Source organism: Balaenoptera acutorostrata, chromosome 1 (genome assembly GCF_949987535.1).
Source record: "Balaenoptera acutorostrata chromosome 1, mBalAcu1.1, whole genome shotgun sequence".
Lineage (NCBI taxonomy): Eukaryota > Metazoa > Chordata > Mammalia > Artiodactyla > Balaenopteridae > Balaenoptera > Balaenoptera acutorostrata.
In genome coordinates this window covers 145,428,576-145,452,474 of record NC_080064.1, presented here as the reverse complement: position 1 = coordinate 145,452,474, position 23,899 = coordinate 145,428,576, and the positions used below count along the sequence as shown (strand labels likewise).

The following is a 23,899-nucleotide window of genomic DNA, read 5'->3' as shown; positions in this document are numbered from 1 at the left end:
TGGGGGAAACAGAGATTCCATTCTTGAAGGGCACACACAAAGTAGTGGGTGCATCAGGACCCAGGAGGAAGGAGCAATGACCCCATAGGAGACTGAACCAGACCTACCTGCTAGTGTTGCAGGGTCTCCTGAAGAGACGGGGTGTGGCTGTGGCTCACTGCGGGGACAAGGACACTGGCAGAAGAAGTTCTGGGAAGTACTCCTTGGTGTGAGGCCCCCTGGAGTCTGCATTAGCACCACCAAACGGCCTATAGGCTCCACTGCTGGGTCACCTCAGGTCAAACAACCAACAGGGAGGGAACTCAGCCCCAACCATCAGCAGACAAGCGGATTAAAGTTTCACTGAGCTCTGCACAACAGAGTAACACCCAGCCCTACCCACCACCAGTCCCTCCCATCAGGAAGCTTGCACAAGCCTCTTAGATAGCCTCATCCACCAGAGGGCAGACAGAAGAAGCAAGAAGAATTACAATCCTGCAGCCTGCGGAGCGAAAACCACATTCACAGATAGACAAAATGAAAAGGCAGAGGACTATGAACCAGATGAAGGAACAAGATACAACCCCAGAAAAACAACTAAACAAAGTGGAGATAGGAAACCTTCTAGAAAAAGAATTCAGAATGATGATAGTGAAGATGGCCCAGGACCTCAGAAAAAGAATGCAGTCAAAGATCAAGAAGATGCAAGAAATGTTTAACAAACACCTAGAAGAATTAAAGAACAAACAAACAGAGATGAACAATACAATAACTGAAATGAAAAATACACCAGAAGGAATCAATAGCAGAATAACTGAGGCAGAAGAACAGAGAAGTGACCTGGAAGACAGAATGGTGGAATTCACTGCCACAGAACAGAATAAAAAAAAAAAGAATGAAAACAAATGAAGACAGCCTAAGAGACCTCTGTGACAACAATAAACATAATACAAATGCACGAACATTTGCATTATAGAGGTCCCAGAAGTAGAAGAGAGAGAGAGGACCTGAGAAGATATTTGAAGAGATTATAGTTGAAAACTTCCCTAACATGAGAAAGGAAATAGCCACCCAAGTCCAGGAAGTGCAGAGAGTCCCAGGCAGGATAAACCCAAGGAGAAACATGCCAAGACACACAGTAATCAAACTGACAAAAATTAAAGACAAAGAAAAATTATTAAAAGCAAAAAGGGAAAAATGACAAATAACATACAAGGGCACCCCCATAAGGTTAACAGCTGATTTCTCAGCAGAAACTCTACAAGCCAGAAGGCAGTGGCAGAATATATTTAAAGTGATTAAAGGGAAGAAGCAACAACCAAGATGACTCTACCCAGCAAGAATCTCATTCAGATTCGATGAAGAAATCAAAAGCCTTACACACAAGCAAAAGCTAAGAGAATTCAGCACCACCAAACCAGCTTTACAACAAATGCTAAAGGAACTTCTTTAGGCGGGAAGCACAAGAGAAGAAAAAGACCACAAAAACAATCCCAAAACAATTAAGAAAATGGTAATAGGAACATACATATCGATAATTACCTTAAATGTGAATGGATTAAATGCTCCAACCAAAAGACACAGGCTCACTGAATGGACACAAAAACAAGACTCATATATATGCTGCCTACAAGCAACCCACTTCAGACCTAGGGATTCATACAGACTGAAAGTGAGGGGATGGAAAAAGATATTCCATGCAAATGGAAATCAAAAGAAAGCTGGAGTAGCAATACTCATATCAGATAAAATAGACTTTAAAATAAAGAATGTTACAAGAGACAAGGAAGGACACTAAATAATGATCAAGGAATCAATCCAAGAAGAACATATAACAATTATAAGTATATATGCACCCAACACAGGAGCTCCTCAATACAAAAGGCAAATGCTAACAGCTATAAAAGAGGAAATCAACAGTAATGCAATAATAATGGGGAATTTACCACCTCACTTACACCAATGGACAGATCATCCAGACAGAAAAGTAATAAGGAAATACAAGCCTTAAGTGACACAATAGACCAGAGAGATTTAATTGATATTTATAGGACCTTCTGTCTGAAAACAGCAGATTACACTTCCTTCTCACGTGCACACGGAACATTCTCCAGGATAGATCACATCTTGGGTCAGGATAGATCACATCTTGGGTCACAAATCAAGCCTCAGTATATTTAAGAAAACTGAAACCATATCAAGCATCTTTTCTGAGCACAACCCTATGAGATTAGAAATAAATTACAGGGAAAAAGACGTAAAAAACACAAACACATGGAGGCTAAACAATACGTTACTAAATAACCAAGAGATCACTGAAGAAATCCAAGATGAAATCAAAAATATACCTGGAGACAAATGACAATGAAAACACCATGATCCAAAACCTATGGGGTGCAGCAAAAGCAGTTCTAAGAGGGAAGTTTATAGCGATACAATCCTACCTCAGAAACAAGAAAAATCTCAAATAAACAATCTAAGCTTACACCTCAAGGAACTAGAGAAAGAAGAACAAACAACCCAAAGTTAGTAGAAGGAAAGAAATCATAAAGATCAGAACAGAAATAAATGAAATAGAAACAAAGAAAACAGTAGCAAAGATCAATAAAACTAAAAGCTGTTTTTTGAGAAGATAAAACAAAATTGATAAACCTTTAGCCAGACTCATCAAGAAAAAGAGGGAGAGGACTCAAACAAATAAATTTAGAAATTAAAAGGAAGTAACAATGGACACTGCAAAGAGTAGCCCCTGCTCGCCACAAGTAGAGAAAACCCACGCACAGCAACGAAGACCCAACGCAGCCAAAAAATTAAAAAAAAAAATTTAACAAAAAGAAAAAAAAGAAATGAAAAAGGAGAAGTTAAAACGGACACCGAAGAAATACAAAGCATCCTAAGAGGCTACTACAAGCAACTCTATGCCAATAAAATGGACAACCTGGAAGAAATGGACAAATTCTTAGAAAGGTATAACCTTCCAAGGCTGAACCAGGAAGAAATAGAAAATATGAACAGACCAATCAGAAGTAATGAAATTGAAACTGTGATTAAAAATCTTCCAACAAAAGTCCAGGACCAGATGGAAGGCTATACCATGTTCCTGGACTGGAAGAATGAATATTGTGAAAATGACTATACTACCCAAAGCAATCTACAGATTCAGTGCAATCCCTATCAAATTAGCATGACATTTGTTTTTACAGAACTAGAACAAAAAATCTTAAAATTTGTATGGAGACACAAAAGACCCCAAATAGCCAAAGCAATCATGAGGGAAAAAAACCGAGCTGGAGGAGTCAGACTCCCAGACTTCAGACTATAGTACAAAGCTGCAGTAATCAAGGCAATATGGTACTGGCACAAAAACAGAAATACAGATCAATGGAACAGGATAGAAAGCCCAGAGATAAACCCACGCACATATGGTCAATTAATCTATGACAAAGGAGGCAAGGATATACAATGGAGAAAAGACAGTCTCTTCAATAAGTGGTGCTGGGAAAACTGGACAGCTACATGTAAAAGAATGAATTAGAACACTCCCTAACACCATACACAAAAATAAACTCAAAATGGATTAAAGACCTAAATGTAAGACCAGACACTCTAAAACCCTTAGAGGAAAACATAGGAAGAACATTCTTTGACATAAATCACAGCAAGATCTTTTTTGATCCACCTCCTAGAGTAATGGAAATAAAAAACAAAATAAACAAATGGGAGCTAATGAAACTTAAAAGCTTTTGCACAGCAAAGGAAACCATAAACAAGACGAAAAGACAACCCTCAGAATGAGAGAAAATATTTGCTAACGAATCAATGGACAAAGGATTAATCTCCAAAATATATAAACAGCTTATGCAGCTCATTATTAAAAAAAACAAACAACCTAATCACAAAACTGGCAGAAGACCTAAATAGACATTTCTCCAAAGAAGACATGCAGATGGCCAAGTAGCACATGAAAAGCTGCTCAACATCACTAATTATTAGAGAAATGCAAATCGAAACTACAATGAGGTATCACCTCACACCAGTTAGAATGGGCATCATCAGCAAATCTACAAACAACAAATGCTGGAGAGGGTGTGGAGAAAAGGCAACACTCTTGCACTGTTGGTGGGAATGTAAATTGATACAGCCACTATGGAGAACAGTATGGAGGTTCTTTAAAAAACTAAAAATAGAGTTACCCTATGATGCAGCAATCCCACAACTGGGCATATACCCCGAGAAAACCATAATTCAAAAAGACACATGCACCCCCATGTTCACTGCAGCACTATTTACAATAGTTAGGTCATGGAAGCGACCTAAATGCCCATTGACAGACAAATGGATAAAGAAGATGTGGTACATATATACATGAAATATTACTCAGTCATAAAAAGGAACAAAACTGGGTCATTTGTAGAGATGTGGATGGACCTAGAGACTGTCATGTAGAGTGAAGTAAGTCAGAAAGAGAAAAACAAATATCGTATATTAACGCATATATTTGGAATCTAGAAAAATGGTACAGATGAACCGGTTTGCAAGGCAGAAATAGAGACACAGATGCAGAGAACAAATGTATGGACACCAGCAGGGGAAAGTGGGGGGAGGGGTGATGGTGGTGTGATGAATTCGGAGACTGGGATTGACATGTATACACTAATATAAATAAAATAGATAACTAATAAAAACCTGCTGTATAAAAAAAAATAAAATTCAAAAAATAAAAAAAAAATTGTTCTCTAAATATTAGTTAAATTATGGCATATTCAAACAGTATATTCATAGTGTGTATAGGACAGGCCCATTATTTTATACTTAAATTTTATAATTTAGAATGGTTTAACATTTACAGAGAAGTTGTGAGAATAGTAAAGAGTTCCCATATACCTTACATCCATGGCAAAATCTTAGATTAGGATGGTTCATTTGTCACAATTAATGAACCAAACATTGAAATGGTATTCAGATTTCCATAGTTTTTACTTAGTGTCCTTTTCCTGTTCCAGGAGCACATCCAGGACACTACAGTACATTTAGTTGTCATGTCTCCTTAGGCTCCTCTTGACTGTGACAGTTTCTCAGATTTCTTTTTGGTTTTGATGACCCTGAAAGTTTTGAGGAGTACTGGCAAGGTATTTTGTAGACTGTCCCTCAATTGGGATTTGTCTAATTTTTTTCTCATGATTATACTGAGGTCATGGGTTTTGGGGAAGAAGACCACAGAGGTCATTCTCATCACATCATAACAAGGGTACATGCTATCAACATAAACTTAACACTGTCACTGTTAATTCTGATCACCTGGCTGGGGTAGTGTTGGTCAGTTTTCTCCACTGTAACGTTACCTTTCTTGCCCCATATTCACAATGTACTCTCTCTAAGGAAGTCACTGCGCACAGCCCATACTTAAGAAGTGGGAAGTTATACTCTGCCTCCTTGAGGGTAGAATAATACATAAATGATTTGGAATTATTCTGCATAGGAGATTTATCAATTCTTCTCTATTTATTCAATCATTTATGTGTATCGGTATGGACCCATGGGTATTTATTTTTATAATTTGTATAAAGTAAATGCATTGTGAGCTATTCCATATTTATAGCACAATCTAATACTGTATGATTAATTCTGTTGCTTCAATTCTTTCAGCTTTGACGGCTCGGAGCTCTTTCAGTTGGCTCCTGTGTCCCTGTGACATACCCCATCATTGTGTGTATATATTGTTAGCACTTCCTAATTTGGGCACTACAAAATACTCTAGGATCATCTTACATATTCCCCAGCCCTATAATCAGCCATTTGTCCAAAAAGTCTTGGTTCCTTTTTTTGGAGAATGGTACTAGAAACAAGATCCGGGTGCTGGGTATGTTTGTTGCTACTAGAGTGTCACTGACTCTAGGTCGTCTCAGCTGAGAGAGCAAGAAAGTGGTGTGTGTGTGTACATGCATATCTACACCTGTGCATACATATACTACAAATATAGGTATCAACGCATGTACATACATGTATATAAATATATGCATGCCCATACATGTGTGTATATGTTTACACGTGTTTACACATATCTATCAATATTTCTACATGCATCCATCTATATCTATATTTGGCTAAACATTAATTCACACTGATATCACCAACTCTAAACCACTGCCACCAGATGCTTCTAGCCACCGCTCGTGTGTGTCTAACCTCACACTCCAACAGTGAGAAACCTGCCTCCACCATCCAGCATCCACAAATTCATTAATTACAGTGTTTTCAGAATTGTTAACTCTTAGCGCCACTGCAAAAAAGAGTACAGTGCTTACGTAAAGTTTCTTTTACTTTTACAGTCCCCATCCATCATTTCCAAAGTTACTTAGGTCACCCTCTTCAGTGAGGTTATTTCATATACTTGTAATACTGTTAGATTCTTTTGTCAGTCTACATGCCATCTTGGGATCCCCTGACCTCCTAAATTTTTTTTTTTTTTAATTTACAAACATGAAAGTTCACTCTCTTTGTTGTAAAGTTCTATTCATTTTAACAAATGCATAGTGTCACGTATCTACCATTACAGTCTCACACAGAATAGTTTCACTCCCCTAAAAATTCCCTGTGTTTCTCCTATTCAGCCCTCCTCTTCCCACAAACCCTTGGAAACCACTTATCTGTTTACCATCTGGATGGTTTTGCCTTTTTCAGATGTCATATAAATAGAATCATATCGTATGTATTGTACCTTTTTGACTATATTCTTTCACTGAGCAATGTACACTTAAGACTCATCTATGTTTTTTCATGGCTTAGTAGCTCATTTCTTTTTATCACTAAATCATACCCCATTGTATATAGTTTGTTCATTCACCAGTGAAGGACATCCTACATGCTTCCAGTTTTTTGGTGATTGTGAATAAAGGTACTATCAACACTCATATGAAGATGTTTGTGGGATCACAGTTTTTCAATATCCTAGAAGTATGGCTGTTGGACATACAGTAAGAAATACCATACATAGCTCTGTAAGAAATTCAGGTCCACTTCTGTTCAGAAAAAGATTATATTTCTATGTATTTAGGCATAAAACATAAATAGCTGTGATGGGATTTATGACCAATTTTATTTATTTTTTACTCACTTTCATATTTTCCCAGGATGTTTTGAAGTAATTCAAGCAAGCAGTACATTTATAAACAGGGAATAATTAATTTAAAAAGTACAATTAAGTAAGAGAGTAACAGGAGTAAACCAAATCCAATGGCTCCGTGTTGCTTATCTTGTTTCACTAGACCACCAGCTCCTGGCCAGCAGGGATTCTCTGATATGAGCTTACACACTGTGACTGTTAAGGCATCACACAGACTGTGAAGCATTTCACTATAAAGAGATTCTCTGTTCTTTGCCTACAGCTGGTGTTCCCTGACATTTGTTTCAGGCTCTGTGTATCTCAGACTCAGGAGAAGTAATGGAACCCTGGTCAGCATTTGGGAGACCCAGATTCCTGTCAGTGTGCCTGAATTCGACTTCTAATAAGGAATGTTCTGTTCTGTTATTTTTATTTATTTTTAAATTTATAAAACCTCTTAGTTTCAGGTATACAGCTAAGTGATTCAGTGATATGTGTGTGTGTGTGTGTGTGTATATATATATATATACACACATATATACACACACACACATTCTTTTTTAGATTCTTTTCTATTATAAGTTATTATAAGATATCGAATATATTAATAGTTCCCTGTGCTATACAGTAGGTCCTTGAATTGTTTATCTATTTTATATATAGTAGTGTGTATATTTTAATCCCAAATCCTAATTTATCCCTCCTCCCCTTTTCCCCCTTGGTAACCATAAGTTTGTTTTCTATGTCTGTGAGTCTTTTTCTGTTCTGTAAATAAGTTCATTTGTATCATGTTTTTAGATTCCACATATAAGTGGTATCATGTGACACTTGTCTTTCTTCTGCCTTGTTTCTGAGACCAACCTTTAAACCTCATCTTCCAGTTCTAGTCACCAGATTCCTGTCTTGTTTCTGGTCTAAGTGCCCTCAACTGTACAAATCCATAACGTATTGGAAAAAAAAAAAAAAAAAAAAAAAGTTTCCCTCCAATCAAGCAAGCCCTCAAATAATCTATTTATGAGGAGAAGTTTTGTCAGTAAATGAAAATCTGCAGTATAACATCACACTCTGACATGAACAAAAAAATGAGGCCAGCTTATTAAGTTTTAGACAATATATCTGTCATTACCAGTTGTTTTAATTTTTAAAGAAGGAGGAACTTTGGCACCTATTATCATACAGAGTAAATAAATTAGATCTATTGTGAACGTGAAGCAGGCAGTTACAATGGCATCTTCATGTATCTATTATAATGTTGACAAGCTAAATAATACATCCCCCCCCTTCAAAGAAGATGTATGAATTTTTTACGCCTGGTTATTTATTTCTATCTTTTCTGAATGACAGGTATAGAATCCATTGTCAAAATTACCAATAACCTTTTAGAAACAAATCATGAGGCTGTTGAGTACTACACCTCTGTTAATACTAAGTATTAATTACTCACAAATAAAGTCTATAAGAAGAGACACTACTCAAAGACCAGACTCTTGGAAACATTACCACAGTTTTTGATGTTCTCACCTCCAGGGCCTAAATTATTAATTTTGGGTAAAGCTACCTCACTGAGTTTGCCAATCGATGAGTGAAACTTATATGCTTTGGTTTTATTTTTAGCATCACAGGGGAGATAAGAGAGAAATACGAACAACCTGCAGAAAAGGCACATGACTGTATTATTGTTCTAGATACTCTTAATCAGTGGTGAGCCTTAGGTGGCCCTCTCACTTGTCACTCATTTCCCCCACTCCACTGTTGTATCTGGGCCACTTGGGTAAAAAATACCCAGGCTAAAACAGCGAGACAAATAAATCCAGTATCTAAAATGACCATGTGGATCAAACAGAATCAAGGTTTGAAGAGGGCTTCTTTCCATTGTCTATTTAAATATCATGGTATGGTTCTTGGAGAAGAGGCCAAAATTTTAAATATAAGGTATCAGGTATACCTGATACCTTAATATTTAAATATAAGGTATAATTTTAAATATAAGGTTTGTGTTTGCTGTACTTCCCGAAGTTAAACAGGGAAGGTTTTGGAGGATAAATAAGAAGCTATGCTTCACAGGGCAGAGGAGATCAAGAGTAACTATGTTCAGCAACTTTTAGAAAACACTTTGCATCCAAGGAAGGCATATTTAAAAGCAATCACATTTTGCAACAATGCTGGGAAAAGGGAAGTCATTATCAACACCCTCAATCTTTAAATTAGATGAGCAGAGATCTGTTCTATTTATTCTGTAGCTGCAAACTGGCTAGAGAATGTGGCTATCTGTATACCAGAAATTAATGTGCTGGCTTGGAAAAAAAAAAAACAGCTGAAACACACTAACTACCCAATAAACACTTCACAATGTGCTCCCTCAGCCTCCCCATCCACTCACTATTCATGTCACGTCTCTGTGCTTGGCTCCCACTACTCCTCCTGCTCGAAATCCCTTTCCCCTCCTCATCTGCCAATGCAAACTCCTTTCGTTCAAGGCCCTGCTGCAGTGCTAGCTCTCTGTGAATCTCCTCAGATCTCCCAATCAGGGTCCACCATTCCATTCCCATTCTCCCAAAAGACTTCATTAGGGCCTCTACTGGAGACTTCCTGTGTATGTATCTCTGGCCCCTTGAGTTTCCTGAGTTACATTGGTGCCTCGTTAATCCTTTTTTTCCGTCAGCACCCAGACAATACCTAGCTGACAGTGAGAACTGAGTACATTGAAATAGGAATTTATTCAAGAGATATACTGTAAAAAACTAAAAATAGACTTATCACATGATCCTGCAATCCACTTCTGGGCATGCATCCGGAGAAAACTATAATTCAAAAAGATACATGTACCCCAATGCTCACAGCAGCACAGTTTACAATAGCCAAGACATGGAAGCAACCTAAATGTCCCTCAACAGATGAATGGATAAAAAGAAGATGTGGTGTGTATACCACCCCCCCCAACACACACAATGGACTATCACTCAGCCATAAAAAAGAAGGAAACAATGCCATTTGCTGCAACATGGATGGACCTAGAGATTACCATATTAAGTGAAGTAGTCAGACAGAAAAAGACAAATATCATATGATAGCACTTATATGTGGAATCTAAATTCCACAAATGAACTTATTTATAAAACAGAAATAGATTTACAGACATGGAAGACAAACTTATGGTTACCAAAGGGGAAAGGGGAGGAGAGAGATAAATCAGGAATTTGGGATTAACATATAAAAACTACTATTTACAAAATAAACAACAAAGACCTACTGTATAGTACAGGGAACTATATTCAATATCTTGTAATAACTTATAATGGAAAAGAATCTGAAAAAATATATATACATGCATGTATAACTGAATCACTTTGCTGTATACCTGAAACTAACACAACATTGCAAATTAACTATACGTCAACTTAAAAAATAGTTATGAAAAAAAGAGAGATGCTGTACCAGGACCCTAACACCGTGTTCACCTGCATAAGGTCGTGTCAGTGTATTAGTATGGAAAAGAGAAAAAGCTATTTGAAATAGGGTTTCAGTCATGTTCTGCTATGCCTAGCTTTTGGGATGATTATAGTAGTTGCTCCAAAAACCACCTTCGATTCATTGATTTCTGTATCTGTTGGGTACAGGTATCCCCTGCTTTTTCAAAGTTTGCTTTACACCACTTTGCTTTTACAAAAGAATGAGTGCCTGTTTTCGCTAACCGAAAGAAATGTGAAGAGGATTTTTGCTTTTAGGAAAAAAGACAAAAAGCGAAAATAGCATGCAGCGTTTGTTTTGCAGGAGCCATTATAAAGGCAGTGCATTCCCCCAGCAGTGAGAGTGGCACTACCATGCTCCTTCCCCAGAAACTACACTCAGGATCTCAGCATGACGCTGCTGTACCTGTGAACTGTGGCTGTGGGTGTCTGTGCTTTACCTCCATTTATTTTGTGCATCCGTTAGCAAGATGTGTCCGAAGGTAATTGCTTCTTCACTTTGCACCATTCCAGGTTACAGGAAGTTTCCTAGGAACACTACTTTCGGATAGCGGGGGGAACCTGTGTACACTTTACTATTGCCCTTTCTCCGTGAGAGAATGAAGTGTGCTATGACGATATAAGTCTTTCTTCGAGGGGACTAGGTATTAACTCTTACTTAGAACCAGAAGAATGCTGTTCCTTAACTTTGTTTCCACCATGAAATAGCAACTAACCTCAGAAACGAATCTAAGTGTCCTTTTAACTAGTGACAACAATAACCACTAGAATTTGTGTTGGACTTTATGTTTACAAAGCACTTTGTGGGTATTCTTTTATTCTCATAACATTCTGTTCCTGAATTAGGAACTCTGCTTCTGTTCAACACTTAAAATTTAGACGGTTGATTCAACAAATCCCTCCTTCTTAGTGAATTAAACTCTACTCCTGTTCTTCTCTAAAATAAACTACCACAGTGCCAGGAGAATCTGTAATACCCTGAATGTGCCTGGCTCAAGTAACACAAAAATACTAGTTGGATAAAGAATGTTTTCCAAGATCAGTGAAGAGACAGAATTCTTCCCTCCTGTTCCGTCTGTGCCGCAACAAACAAAAGAGAACGATGCTGCCAGAACTAAAGCTCACATGAGCTGTTTTTCTCCTCAGAAACTAAAAGGTTCTGGTCAGGTAGATCGTGTCTGAGATCCTTATGCTGTTTCTCTAAGTATCTGGAAGAACCCGAGGCTGGTGCCCATGTCCTATGCATGCGAGAACAGGAAATGAGAATGAGACCACTGAGTTAAAAGCAGGGAATCCTGGGGATGAGTCTTGGGCTTAAGTGATGTTTATGAAGCTGCTCTAGGAAGAGGTTTCTCTCGTCTAAAACAGATGCTCTCGGGAGCATCTTCACCCCCTACCTTCACTTTGGTTTGGGAACCCTCAACCTTCTAGAATGTCCGCAACCCAGGAAGTAACTCCTTCAAGTCCAAATCCCACTTCTTTCCACCTCCACAATTCATTCCAGCCCCAGCCTGAGCTCACATCCAACCTGCACCTTGAAGGAGGGAGGGGAGGGGAAAGGAGGTGCTTTGTAGAGCTTGACCCTTTGTCTGTAATATCAGCTTTACCCTTGTCAGTTTATTTTACCTTATTCTCAAGAGTGCTAGGAATGTATAAATGACTTGGGAAACTGGGACAATTCAATGTCACGGTCTTTTGCATTATCTGGTTTCCAAAAATAATTACTTGACCTTCCATGTGAGATGAGCACTCAAAGATAAACAGTCACTCCTAAGATCACCAAGAACAACCTTTAAACCGAAAAGTCAGTTTGCTATTAGATTAGCTGCTCTGCAGAGTCATAGGATAAGTAAACATGGTCGTATCTGTTAAAAAGAAGAGTTTAAATCGACTCTTAGAGGGTTCCTCATTAGAGAACATCTAGATGGCAATTATAAATCTTAGCATAATAAACATTATTGAGTCAAAGTTTACAATGTTCATTCACATGACTTGTTCCTCACCGGCATACTCGAGAAAGAGTGATATGGCGACTGTGGTCTTGAGCACTTAGCTTTCCTACTGACCTACAGGTACAGAGTGAAATTGCAGACTGTTCTCTGGTTTGTTTCAGGCTGTCAATCAATCCAATGCTTTGGAGAACATTAGCCCCCTCCAGGCGACTGCTTCAACCACAGCGCATTCCGTGGGTCAGAGCCACTTCCCAGTTTTCACCAGCTGAATGCCACTGCTCCAAAGAGAGCTCTGGTAGGTTGCTGGAAATTTTCCTCTTATCAAAGATGTCTCCTAATCTCTAAGTCTTCATTTCTCCAACTGGATGTCCTGACATTTACTGGAAATGTAATGTACCGGAGATAGGTTTGGGAGCTCCCACAAACTCAACAGGTGGGAAGAGGGCGTACCTAGAGCTTGATTCATTCTCCTTTTCCACTAAAGCCCATTAGAATGCTCTATGTCTTGTCACTTGATTGTACTCAGGAATTGGTGAGTTAGACAAGCATGTTTCAACTCAGTCTTCAACTCTATGGATAATACTAAAATCAAAAGCTCACCCAACCATGATATGTCTCATTTGATAGAAAAGTGCCTTCTCATTTATACAAAGATATCTGGAAATAGTGAGTCAAAAACTATTATAATACGTGTAAATCTAGGAAATACATACAAAACCCCAAACTCAAACCCAAAAACCCCCCAAAACAAAAAACCAGCGTCAAATGATTCATTAACTCCTAAGGGAGGACAGCTTAAGAATGACAAATGTTAATCAAGGAAAAAAATGACAATGTCTTAGCGTGTAGTGAGAGGAGCACTTCAAAACTAGGTCTTTTATTTGTCTTTGGAGAGGGAAGGGGACTGAATAGTGCCAAGACTGGAGTAATTTACCCTTAAATTATTTATATGCAAAAGTATTAACCTACATAAAATGAAGCTGGATGATCCTTGAGCTTCCTTGAGCTCCTTGAGCTTGCCTGCTGTTAATCAGATATCAGAGAATGGTGAAAAACTGAGGGTATTTAAGATAATGAGAAAATGACAATCCTACTTAACATTACAGATCCCCGGGTATGCAAGTAGTTACTGGAGTTTTGTTATTATTGTCGCCTTTAAAAATAAATTTTAAATCACACAAATAATATACTCATATTTTCCTTAAAAAATTAAAAACATTAAATTTTAAAAATATTTTTTATAAGGATAAAAATCCCCTAACCACCACACCCGATCCTTTCTCATCCTTCCCACCCAATCCAACTCCACTGTTGACAACAGCCAACACCTGCATTTTCTATGCCAGAAACCGTGCTAAGAGTTTACAGGAATATCTTTTTAATTTTCACAAATTCCTGCTAAAGTGGGTTCAGTTATTATCCCCATTTTGCAGAGGAGGAAACTGAGTCATGGCACACTTATGTCCCCCATTAACTCAGGTGCCCACTCTTAGTAGTTTGGGACATATCTATCCAGGTTTTTGTATGGATCCCTGAACATTTATGAGTACTCATAGCACATGTAGGGTGTTGCTGTTTTGTTTCACTAAAAAACCTTAAATGGTATCATACTATACATATCCAATCTACAATTTGCATTTCTCCCTGACAGTTCATAAACTCTAACTCATTCTTTTCAATTGCTGTCTAGTGTACTACACCTGTAGCATTCTCCTAGCGACAAGCATGCAGGTTATTTTTGATTTTTCATTTACAGAAACGATGCTGTAGTGAAAGTCTTGTGCAAGCTTTCTCATTCACAAGGGCAGCTGCTTGGGTGGATATCAAGATATGGAAGTGCTGGGTGATGCTGAGCGCATGTTTAAATTTTCATGGATACTGCTACATTGTCCTCCAAGATAGGTACCACTAGTACGTAAATACATATTTTCCTATGACCATGCCAAAATCTGATATTATCAATCTTCAAATTTTTGCCAAGCTAAGGGATCATGTTTTAATATGCATTTCCCTGATTACCATAAAGGTTGTGTTAGGCAACACCATCTGGACTGGTAATTAAATGATAAAGTGAGTTAAAGTAGGGCAACATAAAAAATGTATATGTACATTAAGCGTATTATTTATTTTAAAATACATAGATGTGCATTCCCCCTCCCATCTTTTGACACAGGAACAAGGCTTCTCAAGTAAGGGATCACTGACTGGGGCTCTACATATACTTTCTGCATTAACCACACCCTTATAATGTACATCTAAGATAATGTAACCACACCTTTATAATGTACATCTAAGTGAGAACGTAAAAGCCTTGTGAAATAATCTGAGTGCAGAATTTAATTGAATTTAACCGCAAGTTTTTAGTAACCGCCTTCATCAAGATTTTCCAAAGCATTTAATTTAATTTTCACAAAAACAGCTCTCTTTCCACACCTGTGTTTCATTGGTTTACATATTACCTAACTAAATTACATAATTACAATGACATGCAACCAGTATAAGCAGGTTTGGAAACCATCGCACTGGCGCTTGGAAAACACACATTTAACTGAGACAGCAAAAGCACAGGGGTATTCTAGAGAGTAGCCCATCAGCCATTCTGTGAGCCCACCCTGGACTGAAGTCAGCATCTTTCAGAGGGGTTTGTGAGAGTCTTCTAATACAGCAGGTTGGGTAAGAGAGTAGCCACTGTACTAGTGATGTGGAACATCTTTTCATATGCTTATTACCCAATATCCTCTACTGTGAACCATCTGTTCATTTCATTTACCTATTTTTCTGGTGGATTAGCCTTTTCTTAATTATTTACAAGTGTTCTTTAGAAATCCCAGTACTAATCCTTTGTCTTTTATGTCATAAATATTTTCTCCCAGGATGTTGCCTATCTATTAACTACTTTTCTGTAGTTATTCTGTCTTGCAGAAGTACTTAATTTTGATCTAATGAAATAAACTATTTTTCTTTCTTTTTTAAATAAATTTATTTATTTATTTATTTTTGGCTGCATTGGGTCTTCGTCGCTGAGTGCGGGCTTTCTCTAGTTGCGGTGAGTGGAGACTACTTTTTGTTGTGGTGCGTGGGCTTCTCATTGTGGTGGCTTCTCTTGTTGCGGAGCACGGGCTCTAGGGCGTGGGCTTTAGTAGTAGTGGCACATGGGCTCAGGAGTTGTGGCTCGTGGGCTCTAGAGCACAGGCTCAGTAGTTCTGGCGCATGGGCTTAGCTGCTCCACGGCATGTGGGATCTTCCTGGACCAGGGCTTGAACCCGTGTCCCCTGCATTGGCAGCTGTATTCTTAACCACTGCGCCACCAGGGAAGTCCCACTATTTTTCTTTCTTCATAGCTTTTGCTTTCTATGTCTTAAGAAAGCCTCCCCTGCTTTGCTAAGATTCTAAACATATTCTCCTATGTTTTCTTCTAATACTTCAATAATTTTATAATTCCCAGATTCCAGATGAGGAACTTGAAGTTCAGAAGTTTCAGATATTTGACCAAAATTATAAAGCTAGAAATAACCTGGGATCCATATTGATATATAATTATATATAATCTCCAAAGCCAATGCTACTACTTTATACTACCTTCCTGAAGAAGGAATTAAAGTCTGAGAGAAGTAAAGTGAAATACATGAATGTCCAACAGTGGTAAAAAGTGGATGAATGCGCATGTTTGTACTGAGTACATAAATGGTTGACATATAAATGACTCATCATCAGCCACAGAAAACCGGCACAATCTCTTCCACCCACAGAAACTGTGGTGAATAGTATTTAGATGTCCCAAGTGACTGGACATCTAAATACTATTGAGCAACTACTAGGTACAAAGTAATAGTTGGACCTCGAGGTCCAACTTCTCTTATTCATACATCCTCCATCCACATTGAAGCAAACAAAAATATACCGAACACCTAGCATGTCCCAGGTAACAAGCGCCACACACTCATAGATGTGGACTTTGCTAGACTCCTTCGCATGGATAGTGTGCAAGTTCCTAAAGCTTTGCTTGCTCAAAAGCAACCGCTACATTCGCAATGTACCTTGAGTTGTGGTCATTTAGGTCACATGCCTTCTATGTGCTACCAGAAAGTGAGCCCACTAGGGTGATGAGATTTACATTATGCGCCTCTGCATCCCCCAAAGCACAGAGCCTAAGGCCCTGACAGTACAGCTGTTCTGTTACTGCAGTTATTACATTGTCATGTGATGGATGCTTCATTTCCTCTCTTGTGGACCACATTTGATCTTTTAAGGGTGGGCAAGAATGAGTAATGAATAATGAATGAATGAATGAACACTTTGTATTTTCATCAAACACAGCCTTCTTAGTGATTTTATCTTTTCATTGAGGTCACTATTTATTCTCACCACTACTGGTCATCTTTCCAGGTGTCACAGTCTTGTTATTACCATTATCTCCTGACTCCTCTGTCTTCCTTTAATACCTATAATAAGCTGTCAAATCTTATTGCTTCTATTGCAACCTTGCCTACACCTTTTCTATTCTCCCTGCCACTACCTTGGTTCAGGTTCACTATCTCTTGCAAAAACTATTATGAATGATCTCCCACCCAGGCTCCCCATACTACTCCGTATTACACCTGCTGATTCCACATAAACTTTCCTGAATCATCATCTCATTCTGACAATCCCTTGCTTAAAAACTTCAAAGGCTCCCATTAATCCACTGAATTGATTTTGGACCTCTCAGCTAGACATCAAAGCTCTGTGTATGACCCCAACTACGTTTTGCCTCTAATTTCCCACTGTTCTCCTACTGATGCCTTCTTCTGACCCCTCCCGCTCCCCAATCAAACAGGACCATGTGCTTTTTATTAAATACGTTTTGTGTTTTCCATCTCTGTTACTTCAGCCTGGGGCACTCTCCCTCATTCTATCCTTTGAGGCTCACTGTAAACACCAGCTCTTTCATCAAGTAGGTCCTGATGCCACCAGACAAGATATCTGCCTTCTTTGATATCGGCAGCTCTTTGTGTTGTCTTCTTGGAATCAATCTTGTTTTATTTATCTAACCCTGCTTTATTTATAGTCATTTGGCACTTACCTTGCTTACTGCAATACAAGCGCCTTGTGGTAAGAGTCAGTGGTTTCCTTATTTTTGTGTTTATCTGCAGAGTTTGGGACAGAGCCTTGTACACAGAGGCACCCAGTAAGCTACTGGTTGACCTGAACAGTTCCCTCAACTTTACTGTAAGCTCCTTGACTTTAAGTACACTGTGTCTCTCAACACAAGTAAGGGCCTTGTGCATAACAGGTACTCAAAACATACTTGTTTAAGTAATTTCATGGTTCCAGAGCAAGATTTTTCAGAACAGATGTAACACTGGCATTAACCTAAAACATTCACTTAAATCTCTCTCACCAATTAACGTAAAAGAAAAAGAAAAGGAACACTGACTCTAACGTTCATTATTCTTTCCTTTCGTTTTATGTGATAATGCCTACTCTTATTAGGTACTTATCACGTACCAGGCACTGCACTCAAAGTTTTACAACAATCGCCTCGTGTAATCCTCCCAAGAGCACCATGAAGCACTGTCTTTTTCCCCAATGGATGGGTGGGAGGTTTAGAGAAGTGAAGTAACTTGATCCTGCAATGAGTAAGTGGCAGAGCTGAGATCTGAATCCAGGCAGTTTCTGCCTCCAAAAACCCATGGTTGTCACCATCATGCCATATGCCTTGGTTATGTTTGCCAACCATCTTAATTTCAACAGTTTGGGTAAAAAAAAAAAATCTTTTAAAAAATACTTCATGCTACATCTTAAAAATCATTCTTTGAAACATAAGAACATCTTGATTCTCAGATTATTTTAATGGACATAAAAATAAAGAATTGTTAAGTCTATCTCATCCACCTTCCAATGTAAGCTTCAAATTTAGGAGGCTGTTTTCTCCAACGGTATGCATGGTCAGTACTTGGTTATGCATCCCTCCAAATGGAGGTGACAAAGGTAACATACTTCCAAATAACTGAAAATCATTTAATTTTGGAACGCAGTCTAGAAATCTCAGGACCAAAAAATAACCATTTAGTCCCCATTCTCCTTGTAAGTCTTCATATACTTGAAAACTCCTCTCGGTGGCCTAGACTCTGATTCGCTGGCAGAGTAAAGGGGTGTGGGGTTGACACAGATAATCTATGAGTAAATAGGCCAGAATTTCTCTCTTTTTGAATCTCCATTCAGTCTGCATGGAAAAGCACTAGCGCCAATTCTGACCACAGTGCTGAAAAAGAATATACAAGCACCAAGGAGCTGATAGACTATGAAACTGAGAGAGAAGGAAAAAAGTCATACTGGCCCTAAATATGATGAGAGCAACACTGAGGAGAAACTCACAAGCTGTAAGATAAAAGTCATTGCTTTCCTTAGGATTTCAGAGATGCAAGCATGTGAAGTAGAGATGGACGCTAGTAGTTACATCTAAGAAAGAGCCACCAGTGGACTGGTCACCAATGTCTCTTTAGCCTCCAATGGAAACACTATTACTAAAGATGAGATTCATAACTTAAGATGAAATTATATCAAGCAAGGACAAACTTTGTTCAATAAAATACAGTAGAAAACTGACTACTGATGTTTCGACTACTCAGATCTTCTATTTATCTATTCAAAGCAAAAAAAAAAATTCATGTAAAAAGTCTGATAATATTAACTTCACTATTTAGTCATAGCTACCTTTTCTGGATTTAGGTATTGATGTTAAAGTATACCACAGGTATGATGAACCTCTGTGACTTGAGGGATACCTTAAAATCCAAATCCCATTTATAAAGCAGAATTTTATCAGAGTATTTTTCACTCCTTTAAAATGATCTAAAATACTCAGTTGTTGATACTTGAGTTTTTCAAGTTGCAGATCATATGTTCAGAAAAGAACAGAGGAAAAAGAGTGAGCCTGTTATGTTCATTAGTGGATCATGGAAAAATGACAGCCTTAAATACTCATGAGCACTGGTGAATATTCTGCCATCTCCCTCTGCTGCCGCAGAAATCAGAAAAACAAAAACAAAGCACATAACGGAAAAAGGAGTTTAAGTCAAGTGAAAATATTTTATGACATTGCAAACTTCTTAAAAAATACATTCACTCAAACATGAAAAAAATAGCAAGCAATCAATCCCAAAATAAAAGAGAAAAACAATTCTGCTCCAACATAACTGAATAAATGCATATTCTTAACAATCTGTAATCTCTTAAGAAACCAGCTAATATGATAATTTACTAAAGGTTTGTTTAAGGGATGGAATATTAAGGTGGAACATGTAGATTGATTTGTATTAGAGAAAGACGTTCCTAACTATCTGTTTCAGATCATTAGAATTCTCACTGTTAACTCAAAACCCACAATACCTTAACAGTGTGAATGTGAAGTACAAATTTGATAAGGACCTACCTTCAAAGTACCTTATTTTCCTTTGAAAGGCAACTTCCTTAACAACACTACATATCGAGAATAATGAAACTTAGCCATTCACTGTGATCTGGACACGAGTTAAAGGATGCAGAGAAAAAGAAAAAAGGCAATGCCCCCCCCAATAAAACTCATTCCTACTTTATGCTTTTTCCTTTAAATTTAACCATTTTGAAATACTAATAATTTTGCTACATTTCCCCTGAAACATTCTCTGTGAAGATTAAAGAAGGGCTTGTTCAAAAACAAACAGGATACAGGAGTACTGGTACAGCTTCCAGGCAAGCTATAAATAGCAACGGCATTTTCAAGAAATCTCGTGCCAGTGTGTAAGCTGCAGTTTAAACATGCAGTGCAGATTTTATTATAATGCTGTCACCAAAATTCATTGTTATACAAGAAATTCAATGCTTACCAAGTTTTCTTGGTTCCTGGCTGCTATTTTTTGCTCCTCTTCTGCCCCATTTTTCATGTATTTGACCTCTTCCACCGGTTTGATCCTATACTCATCTGAGTGCCAAAAAAGAAAAGACATTTTATAACTTTTTTCACAATGGGAGAAAAGTGTCAGTAAGAAAGCCCAACAGCATAATTTGTTAGAGCCTTTTCCCTGCGGCCTTTCTATGTGGTTCATTTGAAAAAGTCTGGAAGAAGCTTAACCAGCCTCTTTTTATGAGGCGCCCTCCTCTGTCTACTGGGAAAAGCTCAGCATCACGAAGGCAGCTAATGAAAGTGGCACTGCCTGGTCCTTTCACAGACAGCAGGTGGTGGCAGCAGAAACAGAGGTTATTCCATATCTAAAGCCTATTTGGAATTTATACGCATTAGGGCATATCACATAATGGTTTAAGGAGATTTTTCTCCTTGAGAATATGAGTTCAAAATGCCTGTGGCAGCAACGTTATGCAGTACGTTCACACCTGAATTTCTTTCTTTTGGAAAAACAAAGTAAGACAAAAGAGCTTAACTGACCAACAAATAGATATAAACAATTGGAAATTGAAATTTTCCTGTTGGTGATCCCCATATTAAATGTGGAACAGTCTGCAACGATTTCATATGATACATACAGACTTTAATCTCTCTGTAAAGTCACACACATGAAGAGCCATAATATCACACGGCTCTAATTGGCAGGTATATCTATCACTCAAGGCAGGAGAGTATAGTGGGCCATGGACGGGACCTGGACTTTGCAACAGCCAGAGAGAGAGTACAACAAATTCCAGTATCAAAATACATCATAGGACAAACTTGGGAAAACTTGCAATTAAAGCTCCTCTCCAGGGTAGAGGTTTGGTGATGACAATGATGACATTTTCACCAGATTTCTGTCAATAGGAAATGACTTGGGCACACTAAGGTCAAAAACAGGTGTGACTTTGAGTCATCTTTAGTCCAGTGTATAGGAAAAATCACAGACATTATGGAATTAGAAAATTTCATCAACCAACAAACTGATGATTGCCTAGCATATGACATGGAATAATGTCTATAAAAGGCTACCTAATAGACAGATGTCTATCACTAGGAAGTTGCAATATATTTTCTTACTGCCTGTGGTTAATTTGCTACAATGACTATATGCTTATATAATTTCTTGCCTTACTATTTACAATACCATTTCCTATATAGTTTCAGGCTTCCTCATACTATCCCTTAACACGCTACCCGCAAAGATGTTTGTTACAGTAATATTTCTTCAAGTAATTATGCTGTTCCAATGTTTCTCAAAATTATCATCCTTATGAAAGTAATACATTTGCATATATCTGAATAAAGACTCCACGTTCACAGCTGAGCCAATTGTTTTTTCCATCTGACAATTCAAGGTAGTTATTGATTCTACTTCTTTCTAAAGAAATTAGAAAGACTGGTATGAGGTTACAGTAATGAGTCCTTTAGGAATACCACGTCCTAAATGTATTAACAAGTTAATCAATGGGTTCTGATCCACAATTACAAAATACAGAATTTCACATTCCAATTTGGTATTCAGAAGAGAAAAAAATAAGAGTAAATTAATAAATGTGGCACATTTAATTAAGGATTATTTACTCAGAAGTTGGAAAAGCACTTGTTAATTGAAAAAGAAAAGACACTGGCTAATTATGCCTCCCATACAATTAAACAGAGACAAAAATAAAGGAAAAAAATAATAGCTAAAGATGGGTCTCCCTAACTTCACTTCGGAACATTAATATTTATAAATGATGGTTCACTGGGATAATTACTAACATTTAACTGAACTAAATTGTGATCTTAATTACTTACGGTGAGTCGAGTCTCTAATTATTTACATATAAATTACACACATACATACATATTTGTTTTAAACACAATTCCAGTGGACTCTATGATTTTGTCTAGAGGACACAAAACCTCACATGATGAGATGGGGAAAGCACAACATTTTAGGACCTAAGCAGAACCTTCTGAAAGAGCCTTCCAAAAGATGGCCCTTTGCCTGCGGCATAGCAAAAGGTTTCTTCCAGAGGGGACCCGCCCTTGCCTTGCCCGCTGTCCTCTCCCACCCCTAAGCCACAGCCCACAGCAGAAACTCTCTAAACAGCTGAGTGATATTCAATCTTCATTCTCTTTTTATCCCTCCAGGAAACGCAGCCGAATTCAAAGTATCAATAGTAGACAAACTACTAATATTTTTCTACAATGAACAAAAGCTGCTGGCTACATGTCTTTCAAAGCAGTGTTATCCCACCGACAGACTTTTTATAATGTCACCAATTTAGAAAGAGGATAGGTTTTAGCGTGTCATTAACAAACACGCCTGGCTAGCCAATGCTGTCTTTGTGGAACACGCTATGACTGGATAAAAAAGAAAAACAAACAGCCACGACTGCAAAGCCAGACCTATCATTATTACTTACATAACACACTGCACAGAATCCATCGTGGTACGAAACAAAAAAGCCAGCAAGACCCTTAGATAAACCACAATTCGTATAAAGCAAATACTTAAAAACGGTCTGTCAAGTCTCTCAGAGGCTGGTGCTGGGGATGAAGATGCCCATCTGGAAACAGACAACTCGTCAACCAACGTGTCACACATTTCCATGGCAATGCAGCCGTCAGGAACGGCACTCTGTGTGGACCAATGGAGCATTTCGGGTGATGGCAGTGACACAACCACTACGGAAATCCATTTTTCCTTTTGGTGAGGGCCCAGGGGAATCCGTGTGGGACTTCAGCCCCTCCATCAGATCACACACTGGAGGCAACTGCAAGTAGCAGAGCCACTGTTACAAGCCAGAGAGCCCCGCCCGGCAACAGGACAACCTGCCGACTTGATTAACAGGAGCCACAAGCAGACTGTCCTCCTCTAGCTCCCTCACACCTGCTCACAGTTTTTCTTTCCTTCCTGTTGATCTTGTCAGGTGGCTTCTTAAAATGCACGTCAGGAGCTGTAGGCTAACACCCCGTTTCCAACCTGCTCCCCTTTCTCTCTATGTAAACAGTTGCAGGCTATGCCAGTCAAAAAAATAGATCTGGGGTAAAAGCACTGCTATGGTGATATTTTTAGCATTTTATTCCTCAGATTCCATCAGAGAGGGCTACACTGTTTCTGTGGCAGCTCTATCATGTTAAAGACACACTGTTTCCCACCAAATCTCTGCACCTCACGTTTGACGTCCGTAAAGGGCCTCATATATATGTATATAAAATTAGGTTTTTAGAACTAGAAGGGGATCAGTTGGTTGGACTTGCTTCAGATGTTATGGAATCATCCCCATTTTCAGGATCCTGTCAATTCTTCCATTGTCAACAACTCACTGGCCCCTATCCTGTCCTCCTCCCAAGCTTTGCAGATGGAAGATCTGCTACAAGGTTACATTTATAACCAACAGAACTGACTTCAAAATGAGTGAATTAGAAGGAGATGAGTGCTGGAGTGAGTTTATAATGTCATAACTATTAAAAAGTTAACAGTTCTCATAAAAGTACATAT

General features: G+C 38.3%; 1 protein-coding gene across 1 annotated transcript in view; it reads right to left on the bottom strand.

Moving 5' to 3' along the window:
- The window catches only part of LOC103000162 (uncharacterized protein C1orf21), a 149,859-nt gene that overhangs the window by 93,981 nt on the left and 31,979 nt on the right, over positions 1-23,899 (bottom strand). The window contains exon 2 of the mRNA XM_057549766.1: positions 20,348-20,442. Coding sequence (XP_057405749.1) covers positions 20,348-20,442 — 95 coding nt within the window. The remainder of the gene's footprint in view (positions 1-20,347; positions 20,443-23,899) is intronic.